Source organism: Dasypus novemcinctus, chromosome 22 (assembly GCF_030445035.2).
Source record: "Dasypus novemcinctus isolate mDasNov1 chromosome 22, mDasNov1.1.hap2, whole genome shotgun sequence".
NCBI classification, from domain to species: Eukaryota; Metazoa; Chordata; class Mammalia; order Cingulata; family Dasypodidae; genus Dasypus; species Dasypus novemcinctus.
In genome coordinates this window covers 33219057-33234281 of record NC_080694.1, presented here as the reverse complement: position 1 = coordinate 33234281, position 15225 = coordinate 33219057, and the positions used below count along the sequence as shown (strand labels likewise).

Genomic DNA, 15225 nt, shown 5'->3' with positions numbered 1-15225 from the left:
GCCGTCATGGCCTGGAGCACCTCATCTCCAGGAGAAGGTCTGGTCTGAGATCTCACTTGGGTTTTGATAAGCTGCAATTGCTTAGAAAATTGTATTTCTCCATGAGGACTTCAGAGTAGCTTTCAAACCTACTGTCTTGTTACAGTATCCTGTTTTGAAATATGGGGAGGGTCGAATATTAACTGTTTCTTTTAAAATTCCTGATGTAGCTCTTCTAATCTTCCCTCAGCTTGGCTTACCATGGAGAAGGTCATATAAAGAGAAATGCCAATGATAAAAGCCTTATTATTTTAACAAATTAACCACAATGAAAATATCTAAAACAATAGCTGCTAATACTAATAGAAGTACTTTATATCAGTAAGATGTTTTACAGCCATTGATATATTTTCTCATTTGATTCCTAGGCCCTGTGAAATATGGTGAAATAAAGTGTGAGCTATTATCCCATTTTATAGATAAGACAACTAAGAAATAATAAACCATGTATTTAAGATAAAAGCAGTGATAAAAGAAACAATTTTATATCTATCAATCTACCTATGTATATAAATTAGCATAATAGCTTTAATTTCAATATTCCACCTCAAAGATCTTGTCCTTAGCCTGTTTCTAGGTTTTTGGGTTGGCACTCTACTTCCACTCCCACCTGAAACACCTACCTTAGGGAATGCCCATCTGTAGTCTTTGCTCTATTATTCAATTTTCTTTTTACCTGGGGGTTTCCCTTTGTTCCTTGGAGGCCAGCTTCTTGAAAATCAAATACGTGTTTAAAATAATCATGAGGGTTCCGTTATGTATATATGCTGTAATCCACAACAATTTTAACAATCTAATCTGGAGCATGCTGCTCCCTCTGTGCAGTGTGAACTAGGGAAAGCAGGGGGAGGCTAGAAAGCAAGGGAGATGGGCTACATGACCTGACTGTGTTCAGCCTCTCTATGCCTCTCTTTCTTCACCCGCACATTTGGGATGGCAGGACAAAATGACATCTAGCAACTCAACCCCTCATGTTCTATGATTTTATATAGTTCTCCCCTAAAGATTTTATGTAATTCTCCCCTAAAGACAACAGTCTTGTGTGATGAGTAAAAATGAGGTAAGCAAATAAATACTGAATCATTTTAAGCTCCCTGACAATTAACTACTGACACATATGGTTGAAAAAGGCATATAAAATTAAAAGAATCTCAAAATTATAAGAAAATTCCATTTACAAGAACATTAAAAGGAGTAAAATACTTAGGAACAATTATAGAGTCTGCAAACTACAAAACACTTTTGAAAGAAATTTATAAAGACCTAAATAAATAGGAAGAAATCCTGTGTTTGTGTATCAGAATACTTAATATTAAGATGTCAGTGATCCTCAAACTGGTCTACAGATTCAACACAGTCCCTGTCAAAATCCCAGTTGACTTTTTTGCAAAAAATAAGAAACTGACACTAAAATCCAAAGGACAGAGAATAGCTAAAACAATCTTTAAAAAGGACAAATTTGCAAGACTCTGAATTTCAAAACTTACTACAAAGCTACCATAATCCAGACTGAGAGGTATTAGCATAAGGATAGACATGGATTAATGTAATAAAATTGAAAGTTGAGAAATAAACCCTCACATTTATGGTTAGTTGATTTTCAACAAGGTTGTCAAGACATTTCAATGGTGAAAGAATAATATTTTTAACAAATAGTGCTGGCACAACTGGATAACCACATGCAAACAAATTTGGACTTCTGCATCTCGCTTTACATACAAATTAACTAAAAACTGGATCACAGACTAGTTTTATAATTTAATCAAACACTATAAAACTCTTAGAAGGAAATATAGGAGTAAATCTTTGTGACCTTGGGTTAGGCAAAGGCTTCTTGGATATGACACCAAAAGCAAATGATTTTGTGAGGAAAAAATAGAAAAATAAAAAATAGGTAAATTGGAGTTCATCAAAAATAAAAACTTTTGTGCTTCAAAGGTCACTATCAAGATAGTGAAAAGAATCCATGGAAGAAAATATTTGAACATCACATATATAATAACATCACATATATAACAATACTTTCCACTCCTAATAAAAAGACAAATCAATTTAAAAATGGACAAAGAATCTGAAGATAAGCACATGAAAAAAATGCTCAGTGTCATTAGTTATCAGGGCCCCAATCAAAATCACAATGAGATACCAAAATACCATTTTATGTCCAGTAGTATGGCTATACTACTACTACTACTAATAATAATAATAAACAGAGAAGAACAAATGTTGATGAGGATGTCAAGAAATTAGAATCCTAGTTCAATTCTAGTGGGAATGTAAAATAATCCAGCCATTTTGAAGAACAGTCTGAAGGTTTCTCAAAAGGTCAGATGTAGACTTACCATCCATATGACTTAGCATTTGCACTCCTGGATGTATATACAAGAGAAATTAACACATATGCCCACATACAAATCTGTACACAGATGGTCATAATGGCATTAGTCATAGTAGTCAAAACGTGGAAGCCAACCCAAATGTCCATCTCCTGATATGTGGATAAATAAAAATATGGTATATCCATATAATGGAGTATTATTTGACCATAAAAATGAACAAAGTGCTGATTCATGCTACCACGTGAATGAACCTTGAGAATATGCTAACTTGAAGGAATCCAGTCACAAAAGACCATATATTATATGGTTCCACGTATATGAAGTATCCAGAATAAATAAAACCATAGAGGCAGAAAGCAGATTAGTGGTTGCCTTGGGCTAGGAAACTTGGGGAGAAATGGGATGTGACTGCTAAAGGGTATAGTGTTTCTCTATGGAGTGATGAAAATATGCTAAAATTGATTGTGATGGTGGTTGCATAGCTTTATGAATATATGAAAAATCACTGAATTATATACTTTAAATGGATGAAGTATATGGCTTATGGATTATATTTTAATACTGCTGTTGTAAAAAATAATATTTCACATTAAGTTTCATTAAGAACTAGAAATTTCAAAAACTTTTGTCTTATTACCCAAACAGACTTTTGGAGATCCAGATAAGAACAGATAAAAATTTCTTAGCCTGACATTCAGGTTCCTAGTAACCTAAGAACACAGGCTTTGTAGTCACATGGCTGTTGATTTATATCCCAGCTCATACCTATTTTAGAATGGCCCATTTATATAACTTCACTGAATCCCAGTTTCTTCATCTACAAAATGGGTATGATAATAGTTCTTAACTTAGAGGCTGCTCTGCAAATTAAAGGAACATTCCATCTAAAGAACTTAGTGCAGTGTTAAAAATGATAGCCATCATCACAGGTGTCGTATTCATGGTTGCAGTAAAGCATAAAAAGGGAAAGTACTGCTGAAGACTCTTGTCCTTATAGCTGCTTTCCCTCCTTGGCACTTACTATTCCTTCCATGTGTAATCTGTCCCTGTCTCACGATTTAATCCCTTCATGATCCCACTAGGAGATTCAATTCAGGTTTCTTTTCTGGTGAGCATTTTCTGACCACATCGAGCAGCTATTTCTCTCCTTGCAAACCTGTCGTTTAGGATTGTAACAGAAAAATATTTCTTCATTTTGAAAGGAAAGGTGCCTGAAGCTCTGTGTGTTTTACCAACTAACATGGGAACTTGAAAATTTGGATTTCTTAATGTATTCTGTGAACTGCTGAGAAAAATTGAATATTTGGATTTCCATGATAGTCCCATTGTATTTTTTTAATGATGTGGCTTTGGTATAAATGTGTATAATAAGATTGTGTAGTAAGTGAATCAAGTATGTGTTTGAACCTGCTCTGGGCCATATTCTTGCCAAAATTTAGAAAACCTATTTAAAAAAATTCCCCTTATTCCTGTGCCAGTTTCTCTACAAACCAAAAGCTTTCGTCATAATATTTGTCTCTGTTTCATCTGCAAAAGAACAAAGCTAAAGTTATAGTAATATTTCTAACTTTAATATATCTGAGCTGTTTGAATCTATTATTGGGTGGACCTGTAGAATTTGGCAAAAAGTGGTGTTCTCTGATAGCCTTACCTAGAAACAGGTATTTAGTTGCCTCTGAAGTACCTTTTAATTTTGTCTTTTTAATTTTTAATTTTTTTTGATAGATTGAGGCCTTTGTTAAAGACCAGAGAATATTAAAAACTATTTTAGTCTTTCTTCTTCTTAAATTAATGGCACTTTTCATCCAATCATTCCGAAATATTTATACAAAATTCAGGAGCCTGTTTCTGTAGATTACCCTTTAGTGAAGTTCAAAGGTGGCAGTGCAGTATGTATAGTACAGGGAAACATTTAACTTGGAACCGTATCATAACTTGCGATTGGATTTCTATGCAGGTTTCCAAATATGAGTGATCACCACTTATTTTGTTAAGAGAAAGGTAGCCCAAATAATTTTTTTTGTTTCCTTTAATTAGTTATACCCTGTGAACTAAGTTAGTCTTCCTTCCGCCTCCACATGGTCCCACAAATAGTTTTATCAATAGGAATATATGGTATTTGCAGTCTTTAAAAAAAACAGGGTGGTCTTAGATGTCTGTCTCCCATTCTGGCATTTCCCTTTATATAACCCTTTTGAATTTTCTGTTTAAAAACTGACATTCCAATCACTTTTCTTTGGCCTAATGCCTGGGCTGCATACTGCAGCAGTATATTAAGAATGTTAAGACGTTCCCCCAAAGAAAAATATTTGTTATGAAAGTAAAGCTGATGTGACACTTAGAATTAGAGCTTCTTAACTTGTCTAAATGACAGTTAATGATCTTTTACGTTTTCCTTTCTTTTATTATTTTTTAAGGGGGAAAAAAAAATGAAAGAAATGCCCAGAGGCTGATTTTGGGTTTGGTTCACTCAGACTGTTAAACATCAAATGTACTCTACTGATAATACATCTTTTGTCTCTTTTTAGGAGCTAATTTTGTTACTCGAAAAATTAGCCGGTCAGTAGCTAAGATTTACCTTGGACAACTGGAATCTTTCAGTTTGGGAAATCTGGATGCCAAACGAGATTGGGGCCATGCCAAGGACTATGTCGAGGTAGGGAATTGACTAATTACATCCTTAAAAGTGCATGCATTGGTTGGTGTCTTAAATGCCAAGCCTTTAGCGGAAAAGCATGACCTAGATGTGGTGGCATATAAAATTTTGCTGATGAAATCGAAAGCTCGATGGTTCAGGAGTACATTGATTTAAATGGAATGTTACTTGACTAAAATATTCTTTTGATTATTTAAAATGAAGGTAGAAATCAATGGTTTGGATGATAGGTTGGTGGATGGATGGAAATAATTTTTAAATGGTGCATTTATTTACTTTCTGAAACTTCTTACCCTTCCCTTCTTTTTTGTGCCTTCTCCTTCCTACCTACCCAATACACACATATAACTAACCTTGAAAGAAAAAATTTTAAAGATGCTAATTGTCAAATTTTCAAGATACTGCCTGACTTCAATTTGTATAATCTAAGGCCTTTAGATTTACATTATTCTACTAATTCCTCTAAGTAATATTCTTAATGGAACTTTTTGTTTCTGCTACTATTTATCTGTAGCTTAAGAGTCTGATTATCACACCACACTCTTAACCTGTGACCTTGCACACCAGTAAATTTTATCAATTACATAGAGAGACAGAGATTTTAATAATGATGCTTTTGTAGATAATAGATTGAGTTAAAGGGAAATGTAAATTTTCACACTTGCAATTCATATGCACATTAAATTTTGTTTTAATGAAAAATGTTGCATACATAAATAGTATGATCTTTCTTTTTTATAAATAAATATTTGCATTTTACTTTTCCCTGGTTAATATGCTTTTATAGCATATTAGTGACATTGTCCTTTACGTTAGAGTCTGTTGTCCTCACTTAGGTGTTACAAATTTCCTGTACTCAATCTACTATTTCTTCTGTAATAATTCTTCTCTGGGAAACCAGATCCAGGTTCCTTGTTCATTGGTGTGATTCAAAAAGAAACTTGAACAATTACAAAAAAAAAGCAAACAAGAAATTTACTTCCTGTAGCAGAGGTTAGCTTCTTCTGTGTTATTATTTTGTTTATAACAATTGAAAATGTAGGTGATTTGTACTTGGACATCTGATACTGATTTACATCATGGACAAAATAATTAGTTCTGATTTTAAATGTTGAATGGTGTAACATTTAGATCATTTTAATATATGCAGCTAAGCTATAATTAGAAGCAAGCATTTTATGGCATTAGTTGTTAGAAATATTTTAAGGACATTACATCAAAAAATATATAGGACCACACTTTTAGAAATTATAAAATACTGGGAGAAAGGAGGTCTTGGCAGGAGAATCTGATTTTTTAAAAAATCTAACTCATGTTGATTATGTCTTAGTTTGCCAGTCTGTTATAAGAAAATACCACAAACTGGTTGGCTTAAACAGCAGTTTGGCTCACAGTTTGAAGGCTGGAAGTTCAAAATCAAGGTATCGGCAGGCTGTGCCTTCTCCCAAATCTGTAGCATTCTGGTGGAGGCTTGCTGACAATCTCTGCCTATGCCACATTACAGTCTGTCTCTTTCCCTCTCCTCTTGTGGCTTCTACTTCTAGGCACAAATGTCCTTTGCTTATAAGGATTGCAGTCATGTAGGATTAAAGGCCATCCTGCTTCAGCTTCACCTCTCTTAATAGGAAAGCCCAATTACATATTAGTTCATACCCATCTACCTCACCGGGGGACAGGACTTGAACATGTCTTTATGGGCGACACAATTCAATCTATCACAGCTTACCTACTCAAAAATATAAGCCAGTTTTGTGAAAATAAATACATAACCAATATTGTTTTGGTATATAGTCTTATAGCTATCTATATATGTACATCTATATAGAAGGCTATATTGATTTTCCTCTCTATCAAAATTTTTGCTTTCCGAATTCAGGAGCCTAATATATTCAAATTTTATTTTATTTTACTTCATTTTATTTTTTGCAGTTTCCTTCCAGACTTTCTACTGAAACTCAGAAACCAAATAAAAATGGTATACCAAAATGTTACATGTGCTTATTACTGGTTACGTATGTTTATTCTTTTATACTTTCTATATTTTTCATATATTTGAAATGAGTATGTGTAACCTTTGCAATCAGAGCAAACAAAACAAAACAGTAAATCACTTCTTAAAAAATAGATCCAAAAATACAACAAAAATGCCTGAGACAGTTGAAGAAAAACCTAAGTAATGGGACAAACTTTTGTTATTTCAATAGATCTGGAAGAAGGGAGCCTGCTAGCACTCCCAAGATGCCAAGGCTAGCACTGCTCCTGGGTATAGTTCAAGTCTTGGCACAACGAGCCCACTGCAAATATTTTATATACATTTGGCTCAAGTTCTTTGAAAAGGTCTTCCCAAATGAAGTCATTTTTAAGATTGCTCTGCAAGATACTGTCAGTACAGCATGCCCAGAAGCCAAAATATCCTCGCAAGAGTAAGATGCTCTGGCTTTTCAATAAGAACGTGAAGTTTTGCCCTTCCACCAAGGGACACACACATACAAAATTAAGTCATTCTCCTTGGCTCTTAAGGCCTCCTGGTTCCACAGCACAACAGTGGGTCTGAGTGTTGAGGCTTCCCTGGGGCTCTCACAGTAACACGTGTTGATGATGTAAGAAGCACTTTACAGTTCTCATTTATTTTTTCTAAAAGAAGTTTAAATTTCTTATTTCTAAAAAAAGCACTGTTATTAAATAAGAATTCATAGTTTGCCCCTGCCCATTTTAAGAAATATTACCAATTCCTTGCATTTCTAAATGTGTTAAAGTGAAGTTACTTCAGAGACTTATGACTGAAAGTAAATGCTGCCAAAATTAAAGTCAACAATCCTAGAAATGAAAAAAGAGAAGCATTGTTTGCCTAAAACATGTGCATCCTGGCACTAGACGCTTTAGAATAATGAAGCGTTTGCTAGTATAGCGTGAAGTCAGAATAGTGTCTCTTTTTCACACACACTAATTATTTAATCCTCCTAATTTATTCTCAAAATACTGTATTGGCCTTCAGATGAAGTGACTTATATGCCTTTACTTATAGATAAATTTCCATGATGAAAAGCAGAGAACGTTTTTCCTTGTGGTGTAAGACAGGGTATACATGATCCCAGCTGTGCCAGTGACTTGTTCCTCAGCCTTGGACAAGTTCTCATAGTTCAATTTACCCATCTGTGAAAGGGACCTAATAACAACCCTGTAAAAATTTAGCATCAGTGTACTGATTATAGTCTACTTTTGTCTTATAAACATTTTGCAGCAAGTTACACAGTCATTTACTGTTACTGATTCAGATTCATTAACATCCATTTATAGTCTTGCTTTCTAGATCAGAATGCTTTAAAAATTATTTAAATGGATAAGAGGGATTTCATTTGGGTTTTGTATCTAATATTTCAATTTGAAATGATGAAAGTATATAAAACCATACTAAATTATACTCTACTTCAGAAGAAACAAGTTATATGCAGTTATATGTTTTTCAGCATTTTACCATGAACATTTATAAACATACAGAATAGTTGAATGAAGTCTACAGTGAACACCCCTATAGTCACCACCCTCATTTTATAATTAATATCTGCTTATTACTGTTACAGTTTGAGAAAAATTGTTGCTATTTAAATAATTGCTATAATGCTTATGACTCACAGGTATAAATTCCCAAATTACACAAACATAGGTTATCAAAATTGTGCATTTCTTAGGGGATGTAGTTAGTGAACATTTCAAACTTTTTTTAAAGATTTTATTTTATTTATTTCAGAAGATTTCAGATTTTTACTATATTTTCATCTTCTCGAATGTTTATCTGGCCCCTCCGCTACCTGTTTTTGTTTTTTAAAGATTTATTTATTTTATTTATTCCTCCCCCCACCGCCACCAGTTGTCTGCTCTCTGTGTCCATTCGCTGTGTGTTCTTCTGTGTCTGCTTGTATTCTTGTCAGTGGCACTGGGAATCTGTGTCTCTTTTTGTTGCGTCATCTTGCTCTGTCAGCTCTCCATGTGTGCAGCGCCACTCCTGGGCAGGCTGCAGGGCATCTCTCCATATGGAGTGCGCTCCTTGTGTGTGGGGCTCCCCTACGCGGGGGACAGCCCTGCGTGGCACAGCACTCTTTGCGCGCATCAGCACTGTGCATGGGCCAGCTCACCACACGAGTCAGGAGGCCCTGGGTTTGAACCCTGGACCTCCCATGTGGTAGACGGACACTCTTATCAGTTGAGCCAAATCTGCGTCCCTCCACTACCTGTTTTATGCCTGTCTCCCTCGCATATACTCTGAGGCAGGAGATTAACACTCCTGGTGTTCATGAGAACATACTGAGGTGTGTGTACCACATTCAGGCAAGTGAAGCCATCAACAGTGTACCAGTGCTGGGCTGCAGCCTGCCGAGGAGAGAAGGCCTGGCCTCCCTGGAGGCATTGTTCACTCAGCATGGCAACTGGGTGCCCAGCATGTGCCAGTTACAGTTCTAGGAACTGGATCTCACTGTTCTAGCTGCTAGAAATGACTGTCTTCTAAGCTCTTATTCCAAGGCCAAATAAGTCTGAAAAATGTTAGATTGCACAAAGGTAAGCAGATTTCTTTATTGCAAGACTTCCCACAGCATGTGCTGTGAGTATGCAATATGATCCACCAAAATTGATACAGGGTTTCCCAAACTTAATCTGACCTTCTTTGAATGAAAAATAACTATTAACATCTAGCAGTGCAGAGGTGGGAAATGGTGCCATATGTTTAAATAGAAAGTATGGTAATTTTGTTTGGTTAGCAAGGTCCCACTGTGATCCAACGTTGATAAAAATAGTTGGGGCACAACTGTAGCCAGAAGATATTGAGATGTAAGCTAAAAAACAGGTAGGGGATAGGCTGGAGGTACCTTGTGCTTAAGCTTTTACCACTAACAGGGCAATGTCCTTGCTCTTGGGGGACATGGGTCATCAAGCAACCTAAGTCAAAGCTCTTCCCAGGCTTGGCAAAAAACCATTTGGAAAATGGCAAGAGGTTTTACTGCTATAAACTGACCCCTCAGATGCTCATGAAGAATTCTGTTTGTCCAAAGGCAAGTCGAGGGGGTGTTCAAATGTTAGGGAAGGATTTTAGTGATTCATCTGAATCATAATATCATATTTTCAAATCCCACCCCACCTTTTTCTTTTTTTTTGCAAGGAACACCGAATAAATAACAATAAGATAACAGTAATTGCCAAATGTGGGACACTCACTTGCTATGTGCCAGAAACTTTACTGAGAACCTTATATATATTAGCTTATATAATATGCACAAAAATCCTGAAATTAGCATCCTCCTTTTATGGATGAAGGAACTGAGAATTGGAGAGTTTCAGTGACATGTATGCCCAAAGCCATATCCAGTACAGGTGATTGAAGCCAGAATCCCAGGCTGACTCCTTAACCGTGCTCATAACTACTAACTTATGTTGAAGCACGGAGGTGGGGAGGGGAAGAACGTAAGCCGTGGGTCTTGAAATATATTCCATTTCCATGGAAACAGAAAATTCAGTTTCTTTTCCTTTGACTTCTTGCCATTTGTGGTCCAAAAGGAAGAGAAATATTTGGAAGGTGAGAGTGTAGATGAGACAGCTACCAGATCTTGGGGAACCATGATATTGGCTACGTTAGGCCCAGATGAAAAGTATGTGTTTGGGAAGATGCTCCCTGTCCGTCCTTCACTGGTAGAAACCCGGGAAGCCGGGAGCCTTGGAGAGGGGGGAAAGGAGACTGTTGACAGAACTGGGGAGAACTGACCACTGTCCACCAGTCCTTTAATTCCCATCTGTCAGTCTGCTTCTCATACAAATCACCAGAACCCTGAAGAAAAAGATACCATTTCAACTTTCTGCGATCGTACATGAGGGAAGCCTGCTTGTTGGCTGCAGCGTCATCAGCAACAAACTTTATTATTATTATTATTATGTAGGAGAGTAGTTTGATTTCTTGTAGTGTTTCAATTGTCTAAAATGTTAATGGAGCCAGGATCTGTTCTTGATATAGGTCTTACTTAAGATGGAAAGAGGGGGTTAAAGTTTTATTTATGTCATAAATGAGACAACTGAGAAAACTCTGAGAGCTCACTATCTTAGCATCATTCCTTTAATTTTTCTTTATAGTTATTATTGCCTTTGTATTGCATGGAAGACATTATATAAATATCGGTGGAGAGTTCTCAGGGAAAATTACTGGAAAAACCTATTCTAATAATATCCTTGTCAATTGGCTTCTATTAATAGTTAGAGAATAAGGCCATGGTAGGATTTGTTCCCTGTAGGAACTTAGAAGTGTAGGATGTTCTTGCTTGGAAGAAAACATGCCAGTGACCAGCTTCTTGCAGGTTGTTCTACTATTAATTTTTTTAATTTGAATTTTATAGCGATTATTGAGGTATTGACTATTGTTTTCCATTGGGGGGAAAAACCTTCTAGCCTATTTTCAAACTAATTTTAAACATATGAAATTGAGCATGAGAAATTAGATTAGAAAAGCAGTCCTTGATATATGTGTGTGTGTGTGTGTGTGTTTGTGTGTGTGTGGAGAGAGGGAATGAAACTGAGCATAGACTGGAGTTGCATGTTCAATAGGTATAGCACCTGTGGAAATGGAGTACGAAAACTGTGCAAATGCCATTTATGTCTAATGGGGAGCGGTTAGCTGTGTTAATGTAGATGCTTGTACTCCAGCCTTTAGTTGCTCCCATTGGAGTGGAATGTCCCTTTGTGCCCAAGAAACTAAGGTTATATTCCTGAGAATAAAAGCTCTAGGGAAACAGTAGCTTCTTTTTACAATTATGACACTTGTTTTGGCGTTTATCATGGAACATGAGATTCCTTCACCTTTCTTCTCCCACCCCCAGGTGAGCTCACCTGTTCCAGGTCTGCTCTTCCCTCTTCCTGGCAGAGGCTCACTCACTCAGGCTCTCTCCTCTCTCTCCCCTCTTTGCTGGTCACTTGTCTGCCCTTTCCCTAGCATCTTTCATCGTATCTCTTTCTACTCACAAACAGAACTTGGCTATTTAATTTAACTATAAGAACAAGATTATCCATTCTTGTGATATAGATGCAATTGCCTTTAATAAAACATGGCGTCACCTCAATTTAGTGATAATTTTGCCTGTAAGTATACATCTTTAATATTTAATGCTTCATTTTTACAAATACATTCTGGAGAAGTATGTTTTTGAAACAATGGCTCAGATTTAGCAAAAAAAGTGCTTACAATTAAGACATCATTCTCTTAATCTCCCCCCCCACACACACACATGCAAACCATTTATCCTATTTATAGAGCCCTTATTGCAGTAAATCATTCACTAAAGTTAAGTGTTCTGTTCTCAATGTTGGCAGAGGGGCCTGGGGTTCTGTTAGGTGGCCTTTTCAGACCACTCGGTTGTCTGGTGCTGCTGTCTTAGTGGGAAGGGCCAGGGAGTGCAGCACTTCAGATTCCCTTGCTCGGCCTCAGCGGACCCTTTCATATAAACATAAATTTGTTAATAGCAAAAAACATTTTCTAATAGAACATTCCCTCAGGCAAAGAAACACATTTTATTTTCTGTTCCTGTTTACTCTGTGCTTAGAAAATATCTTTTCTGCTGATTCTTTGCGGTGTGGAATCATACTAATGATGTCGCAAGGAATTTCCTCATATTATTTTTTCTCAGGTAAAGAACAAAGCTTGATCCCTCTCTATGAGTATTGGGTCATTTGCATTTTTAAGCTCCGTCATTTCGTTTTCTACTTACTGACTTTCCTGAAGCCAGGGTATTTGATCATTTTGTGGGCCAGCTTGATTCCAAAATCAAATGGGATCTCTGTGATTGACCTAGTGATCTGTGGCACTAATTATCTTATCACCTGGTATGGTGATTGTGAGACCAGGCAGCATGCCCCTTCCATGGGAAAATGTGATGGATTGCACTCTTGTTTGGAATAGATAGTGTGTGCATAAAACTTTTGACACTTTTACTTGCTGGTTAAATAACTTTAAAATAGCTTAGTGAGTTTGTTCTATGTCTTCTTACCCTATTTATGCCTTACTTTAAAGAATATTCAAGTCACTGTCCTCTTGGTATCAGATTTCCAATGTGTTTTCTTAAATAGACTCTAGAGTTGCTCCAAAAACTATGCATGTATCATGCATGCAAACTAAATATGTCCCAACTTGACAAATTTGTAGTACAGTTAAGTGAAGGTCCCTCTCCTCTTTAGAAAAGAAAAAGAATTTGGCTTCTACTAAGCCCAATTAGTTCACAAGTACGATTTTACAGAAGCAGAATTATTTAAAAGCAAAATTGAGAAATCCTTTGAGGAATTTTCTTTGCATTATAGATTTAAGCCTCATATGGAAATTATTAGTTAAGTTACTAAAGAAAGGGATGAAATTACTCTTTAGCTTAGCTTCCCCAACTACCTCTCAGAGTTATAAAAAAGATTTGAGATCACTTTCACAGTTTTTTTCTCATGTTGTATAGAGAATGTTTGGGCTTACACCCTTACTGTTCACTACTTCATGTAGACTCTCTACCCAGAGTAAAATCTGAGAATAAAACCACTCCTCCTCTAACATAAGACATGCTGTAGGTGGTTGTCTTCCATCCTTGAAGGCAAAAGTTGCTTCTGTTCCTCTTTGTCCTCCTTGGTGCCTACTAGTATGCCTGGTTCATAACAGACACCACAGTAAGTACTCGAAGTATCTAATCAAGGCTTATACAATTTATTAAAATGTTATATGGATTTATGAAATGTATTAATTCGTTTTTCCACTTAAGATTTTCTGTATTTAGCGTGAAAGGAACCTTTCCCATAAAACATGATCTTACCACATTTAATGATAAACTGTGTTGGTTTAGTTGTAATGCATTTACTTGATTCCAGCAAAATGTTTTCAAGCCGTTTTCTCTCTTGTTGCATGCAGACCGCAAAGGAAAACTGAATAGTGCCCATATATGTTCATACTGTGGTAAGTTCCCCACTTATCTCTAGATTCTAGAGTAGACTTTATCCTATTTTTGAAAGATTTTCTAGTCCTGATTTACAAAAGAAAAAAAAATTAAAGGTAGCATTAGTTTACAAGAACAAGTGTGTTCCCTGTACCTAATGACTTTTACATCTGCTCCGTCAGAAAGCCGTTGGTGATAATTGCTCCAGTTATCTCAGTTTTAAAGGTCTCCTTTGCTAGCAGACAAGATAGAATCAGATTTCCAGCACAGATTCTGTTATGGAAGCTCTTCAGACTCCTCTACTGCTTCTCGCCCTTGTCCTGTCTCCCTGTCCCTCTCCACCTCCTCCCTTCCTCTCTACAGACTCCCTACCCACAAACCCTCTCCCTGCCCTGTGCACTTGCACGTTAGAAGCAGGTCACTTCCTAATAATGGAACTGTGGTTTTTAAATACATGTAAATTTTTACTTAGAGATTCTTAGAGTTGTTTGATTATAGAAAATCTATATAAACTCTGGATAAAAACCTTTAAGGAGCAAAGAGAAGCTATGTGCAGTATCACTTCTATTGCTTTTGTGAGTATAGTTTCATTTCTTCCCTGCCACACATCAACCCTATGTTCCAAGTACAGAGCCCTCTTCCCAGGTTTCTTATCCAGCTTCTGACTCATAAAAAAATAAGACATGTGCTGAAGCCCCAGGCAGGGAGGCCAAGTCAGACAGCTTCCCCAGCCATGGCTATTGTGGTGCCTTGCCCAGGGGACCAGGTTGCATTCCAGGAGGGCGAACACAGCCTTGTGGCCTCTGAGCCATGCAGTCACCACATCCAGACAGTGCAGCCCTCATCTCAGGTATCACAGGCATGCCTTCTTCCTTCCGACCAGTGAAAAGGCAGGAATCAGGATCCCAAGGGCTTCAGGGTTTCATATGTTTTTTCTTATAGTATCTCCATTAGGTCAAGAATTACTTGCTGATTTTCACTGGATCTTAAATTTCAAGTTTGAAAACACAAGACAAAGAGCTTTCATCAGACCTCTTTTTTTTCTTTTTTACCTCCCAAAGATTGACCTTTTGGATATATGTAGTGCTTTATCATTTACATCTTTGTGCTCAGGTCGTCCACCCCCCCCACCCCCACCACCAAATCTCTGATGATAGCTGGTAGAGCAGGAATTATTTCTATTTTTAATGTGACAAAAGCAGCCTTTGGAAGGAGAAGCCACTTGCGGAAGTCTTCCCCTTCTAGTAAGCACTGG

General features: G+C 36.7%; 1 protein-coding gene across 2 annotated transcripts in view; it reads left to right on the top strand.

The window, feature by feature from the left end:
• Positions 1–15225, top strand: part of GMDS (GDP-mannose 4,6-dehydratase) — a 694924-nt gene that overhangs the window by 342355 nt on the left and 337344 nt on the right. For both annotated transcript variants that reach the window (XM_058285166.2, XM_058285167.2), the window contains exon 7: positions 4907–5034. In XM_058285166.2, the coding sequence (XP_058141149.1) occupies positions 4907–5034 (128 nt within the window). The remainder of the gene's footprint in view (positions 1–4906; positions 5035–15225) is intronic.